Source organism: Trachemys scripta, chromosome 8, assembly GCF_013100865.1.
Source record: "Trachemys scripta elegans isolate TJP31775 chromosome 8, CAS_Tse_1.0, whole genome shotgun sequence".
Taxonomy (NCBI): domain Eukaryota; kingdom Metazoa; phylum Chordata; order Testudines; family Emydidae; genus Trachemys; species Trachemys scripta.
In genome coordinates this window covers 4,024,177-4,030,398 of record NC_048305.1, presented here as the reverse complement: position 1 = coordinate 4,030,398, position 6,222 = coordinate 4,024,177, and the positions used below count along the sequence as shown (strand labels likewise).

Here is a 6,222-nt window from a genome sequence, read left to right as displayed (position 1 = left end):
AGAGGGTCCTGTGGCACCTTAAAGACTAACAGAAGTATTGGAGCATAAGCTTCCGTGGGTGAATGCCCACTTCATCAGACGCAAGCGTTCTGGGCATTCACCCAAGAACGCTTATGCTCCAATACTTCTGTTAGTCTTTAAGGTGCCACAGGACCCTCTGTTGCTTTTTACACATTCAGACTAACATGGCGACCCCTCTGATAATTAAAGAATGTGTCTTTAAAATTTTGCACGGATGTGTTAAATTCTGCTTGCTGTTTCTAGCCCTTGCTGGTGCAGCCGTGGTGCTCAAGTGGCCCTTGGGAGACAGCTTTTCTTATCAATCACTGATTGAGAAACCATCCTGCTTCTGAAGGGTTAATTGAGTTCCTTATAGCACCAGTGTTAATAACATGCTTTGACCAGATACGTATGACATGTTTGACCTGGAGTTCGTGTAGTGTAGTAGCAGAAGTGGTGAGCTTGCCTTGATCTTGTAAGATTATTTTTTGTTCCCGAGACATTATGAACATTCCATCTTCTCACTTTCACAGCCAAATCACCAGTATTATAGCTTTAAAAAAAAAAAATCTCTTTTTCCTAGGAAATATTCCACTGTCGAAGGGACATAAAATACAGTAAGGATAAGATGTGGTATTTGGCAAAACTGGTAAGAGAAAATTTTAACTTTGTGCAATGTACTTGGCAGGAAAGTGTAAATATTTTAAATTCCTATATTTCTAACTTACTGCTTCAGATAAGCAGAGGCCTGAGTCAGCCAGTTTGTTCAGCTTTTGCATTGTAAAATCTCTGGAAAACTCTTCTCGTGGTTTTGTATAAGGTTGCCCAGCGAGTGCAGATGACTAATAATTTGCATTTCTGTAGAGCCAACTAACCGCTGTTCAGCAGCAGATGGTGGTAGGAATTTTGCTCAAGGGCCATTCTTCCCTTATGAAAAATTGTATGGCAATTGGCTTCTGCGCTAAAGACTTTATTGTGTGGTGGATGGGAATGGGGGGCTAAAATCTTTGAAATGTAATTACAATATCAGCATTCTTCCTGGCGCTGCAATCTTAAATAACATTTTTTTTCCCTCTTTTGTTCGGAAGGGTTTAATTTTTCTGTTAACTTTTTCTAATTCCAGATAAAAGGAATGTCAATTGATCAGGCTTTTGCTCAACTGGAATTCAATGACAAGAAGGGAGCAAAGGTGATCAAAGAGGTATATTGAAAAAGTCTGTTTGGACTAAACAATTGCACAAACTCCTACCTATATCAGAGTTTCCAGAGACTTTCCATTGAGCCCACCTGGAATATTTGATCAAATGTTATTGGTTACAGTAATTTGTCCAAGCATTAATGATCCCTGCATACAATATTTTAGTAACTAGTGGGAATAAAGTGCATATGAGTGTTCTCTGTTAATAATGACCAGCCTTCAAAAACATTTAATCTCATGTCTCTGAGTTTATAGCTTAAAACATGATTTGAATTTATAAATTGTAGGGTACAAGAAGGGAGAACAGCTGAGTCTCTATTTTTGTCTTTATGTTGCAAATGTCATAGGCCTCTTAAACAGGTGACCCCCTTGCTCCCTAGAGGAGGCATCAGTTTTCAGTACAAAAATACTGAAGTAAAGCATGTCCCCTTTCACCTTGAAATAGTGAACTGCAGTGGTTAATCTCAGAAATTGCATTTCCAGTCTAGAGTGTGACACTTCATGAAGATGACTATAAGAACAGCCATATTGGGTCAGATCAATGGTCTGTCTAGTCCAGTATCATGTCTTCAGGCAGTGGCCAGTGCCAGGTGTTTAGAGGGAATGAACAGAACAGGGCAATTTTCAAGTGATCCAACCTTGTCTGTCATCCACTCCTTCTGGCAGTTAAAGGCTTAGGACACCCAGATCATCGGGTTGCATCTCAGGTCTATCAGTGGCTCTTAGCCAAGATGATCAATCTTCCATGAACTTATCAAATTCTTTTTTGAACCCAGTTATAGCTTTGGCCTTCACAACATCCCCTGGCAATTGGTTCCACAGGTTGACTGTGCGTTGTGTGAAGAAGTACTTTATTTTGTTTGTTTTAAATCTGCTGCCTATTAATTTAATGAGGTGACCCCTGGTTCTTGTGTTGTGTGAAGGGGTGTAAACAAAAAAGGATTTAAAGCTGGCACTTGCTGGGAAAAAAAAAATCTTCAAATCCTTATCTCCATTTAGCATAAAAATTGGTCACCATCAGTTTGTGCCCCAAATTTAACATCCCTCAAATATTTACAGTATTGTGCACTTTCCCTAGAAGTAACAATTTAAAGTCTTAAGTGCAGATTTTTAAACATTTAAACATTGCAGCCCCTTTTGAAAATGAGATCTGGGCTCCTAAATCAGTTAGGCTTTGCAACTCTGAGTGGTGCAATGCTTAAGTACCTTTTTAAAAAAAAATCTGGGCTTAAATCACTAAGAACTCTTAAATGCTTTTGTGGGCCCCAGATGTTACATCATGCTACAGAGAGGGTTGTTGCTAATGTATGATCATCCTACTAGTAACAGCATTAGAATGGACAGTGAGAAAGTATCCCATGAAGCAATCTTTAATGTTTAAATTAAATTCCAAACTTTATATCTCAGTTTCTTACTGACCTTTCCCCTTTAGCTAAAATACGTCTGTGTTTAATTTGTCAAAACTGAACCGGCATCCAAATATGTAGACAAAGAACCCCCTTCTAGAGTACAGGTCAAATTCATAACTGGCATAAGCATGCGGCACTCCACTGATGCTAATGGAAATGACCACTTCCACCAGTGGTGAGTTTAGCCCTACATCTGCACCTATATCACAGCTACACCATAGACCATCCCTGCCATTTTCAAAGCTTCTCTGAAAGAGAGAAAGAGGTCTCCCTGCTTGTAGTCTCATCCTTTTAGAATCCATTTCTACTACTGATTTAAAAATGGAAACAATTACAGGTATCTTTACGGAGATGAGAAATTGCATTGCTGTAATTAATGTTCAACATTTATTTTCTTTCGCTATAGGTTCTTCTGGAGGCTCAAGAAATGGCAGTGAGAAATCACAACGTAGAATTCAAATCAAATTTATACATAGGTAAAACTTTTTTCTTATTTCTTAATTTTTTTTTTAATTTGCTTCTGCCACCAGGGGGCGGGCAGAGCAGCTGCTGCTGGAGCCTGGAGGAGCATTCTGTGACTGCTCTGGCAAGAGAGGTACCGGCGGCTCCCCCCTCCTGTCCTGAGCACAGCTCCCCCTCCCCCATCGTGCCCCACTCACCACCCTGCCCAGTTCCCAGGGGGTGCGGACTGGGTAAGGAGGGGGCGTGATTGAAAACATTTGGGGACCACTGTGCTACAGGGTTGCGGCCTACTCCAGATACAGTCCTCCCGCCTCAAGCTCCAGGCAGCTACTGACCATGCTCTGCCCTGAGGCTTTTTATATGGGCCTGCTGGGCCCTGATTGGCTGCTCCTCACAGCCCCCTCTCCCCTTGGCTCCTTCTCCTGCAGCATCCCTAGGGCTCTATTAAGACCTTGCAGTCCAGCATGGGGCTGACACCATCACAGCTACAAATTTTATTCTTTAGTAAAATGCTAATAACCAGAGAACCTCAGTACTCTGTATCTTCCAGAGCAGCTAAGAATTAAGCAATCAAGCCTTTAATTAATACTTGCGATTACCAGCACTTACCATACAATTTGACACTGTTTTTAGTAAGAGAGACGTACATCCATCAAAACACCAGATAGAATCTCTACTAGCTGTATACAAATGGACAGTCTTATTTGGAGGAAGATGCTTGACTTTAGAAAGTATTAAGAGGTGGCAAATAAGAAAAGAACTCAATCTTGCTTACTGGTACTGTTTCAGTGCTATCAGGTAGCTTTGATAATTGTGGATGAGGAGAGATCAGGTTTCCATTCACCTTCAGTATTAATGCTAACACCTATGTCTGTAATCCATCAAACAAACTAATTAACTTGCCTTAGAAGCATCTTATTCAAGAGCAGGTACATTTTTATGGTGTGGACCACACCTTAAGACTACTTGTGGAACACCTCCTTTTCCATGCACAATTACCTAACAGGCCTGGGGCAACTACAGCAATGTCTTACATGGGAAAATACTAGGGAAATATTTATGTATTTTGTTTTTTTGCCCTAAAGACAGTTTTTTTTATTAAAAAATGTTTATCACATTCTGTCCATCTCTGCCTCTGATCCGGTCCCTTCTCTTCCTCAGTCTTTTTTTCTGCTTGGTTTCCTTCTCCTTTGCATGTGCTGTCTAATCTGCTGGTGCCCTTCTCTCCCTGGACATTCTGCACACAATATCCCCCTCCCTCCCCCACACACACACACAAAAAAAACCCAGAAAAATTCAGTTGCTCTCTGAAGAGTTATTGAATTAAATATGGAGACTGAATTTAGTAGTGTGAAATAACAAGATGTATATCCCACTTTAAGTGCAAATCTGAACACCCCAACAGTGGAGTTGTAATAACGTCTAATAGGACACTGACCTACAAGACTTATCAAGAACTCCACTTAGGAACAATCAGTGGTGCACACAAAATGGGAAATGACTGCCTAGGAAGGAATACTGTAGAAAGATCTGGGGGTCATAGTGGATCACAAGCTAAATATGAGTTAACAGCGTAACACTTGTAAAAATAGTAAAGATCATTCTGGGATGTATTAGTAGGAGTACTGTAAGCAAGACACAAGAAGTAATTCTTCTGCTCTACTCTGCACTGATTAGGCCTCAACTGGAGTATTGCGTCCAGTTCTGGGCGCCACATTTCAGGAAAGATGTGGACAAATTGGCGAAAGTCCAGAGAAGAGTAACAAAAATGATTAAAGGTCTAGCTAACATGACCTATGAGGGAGAAATTGTTTTCTCTTTAATTTCTGAGGATAGGTCAAGCAGCAATGGACTTAAATTGCAGCAAGGGAGGTTTAGGTCAGACATTAGGAAAAACTTTCTAGCTGTCGGTGGTTAAGCTCTGGAATAAATTGACGAGGGAGGTTGTGGAATCTGTCATTGGAGCCTTTAGGAGCAGGTTAGACAAACACTTGTCAGGGATGGTCTAGATAATACTTAGTCCTGCCATGAGTGCAGGGGACTGGACTAGATGACCTCTTGAGGTCCCTTCCAGTCCTACAATTCTATGAGTGCATGGTTGGGTGTTCAAATAATGAAAATATCTGGTAAATACAGTGAGCGGTGTGGGTGGAGGAGATTCGACAAAATGGAATCTGTTAAGTCTCCAGTAAGAATGGAGGAGACAGGAATCTGTTTCCTTATGTTAATAGTTATTGATAAGAAGTTGGAGCAGTCATTAAAGGGACACTGTAAAACCAGGTAGGCCCCAAATTTAGCTTCTCTTTTTTTGGTGTTTTCATTCACTTTGTGAAAAGTGAATAAATTACATGTGCATGCTTTTTATAATCAACATTACAGTGGTCTTAAAGAATTCTCTCAGTCATGAGCTACTATATAACAATTCATTATGCATGCAATAAAATGGAAACAAATGTCTGGAGGGAAAGGAATTTGAGGGTGCTTATAAAAAATACCCCACCAATGTCCAGTTAAAGGTTCCAGTAGCCGTTCACACTCTGAGACTCTCCCCTTTTTCCCCCTCTTCTTCTAGCTGACTCCTTTTCTGGAAAAGGCCACTATCTGAAACGGATTCGCTACCATGGCCGAGGCATGTTTGGCATCATGGAGAAAGTCAAGTGCCATTACTTTGTGAAGCTGGTAGAAGGCCCACCTCCCCCTCCGGAAGCACCACAGACTGGATTTGACCAAGCTAAGGAATATGTGCAGCAGCTCCGAAACAGAACCATTATTCATACACTATGACACACTAATCCAGCAGTATAAAGTTTCTTTATAGTTTGAAAATGTGTAAATAAAAATAAGATTGTAAGACAGTTTGCATTGTTTGATTCTCAGTTTGCTGTTGGCTTATGCAAGATCCATTGCATGATGCAAGGAGGATCACAAGCTTATTTTTACTATTTAATTCTAGCACCAGAGATGTGTGTAACACTTGGAAAGGCAGTGAGCATCCCTTCTCCTGAGAAGTTTGCAGTCACACAATGATGCTTTCTTTAAACATGTTTTCGGTATCTGTCTTACCAATTTTTCTCAGCCTTCAAATTGCCAATTCTGTTCTCTGAATTATGCTGAAAATGGAAGAATTAATTTAAGGACAACTGAATTTTCTAA

The 6,222-nt window shown here is 40.5% G+C and overlaps 1 protein-coding gene across 1 annotated transcript in view; it reads left to right on the top strand.

The window, feature by feature from the left end:
- The window catches only part of MRPL22 (mitochondrial ribosomal protein L22), a 14,066-nt gene extending 8,142 nt beyond the window's left edge, over positions 1-5,924 (top strand). Inside the window, exons 4-7 of the mRNA XM_034778060.1 lie at positions 584-649; positions 1,124-1,201; positions 3,014-3,083; positions 5,642-5,924. Coding sequence (XP_034633951.1) covers positions 584-649; positions 1,124-1,201; positions 3,014-3,083; positions 5,642-5,853 — 426 coding nt within the window. The 3' untranslated portion in view covers positions 5,854-5,924. The remainder of the gene's footprint in view (positions 1-583; positions 650-1,123; positions 1,202-3,013; positions 3,084-5,641) is intronic.
- The last annotated feature ends 298 nt before the right edge of the window (positions 5,925-6,222 follow it).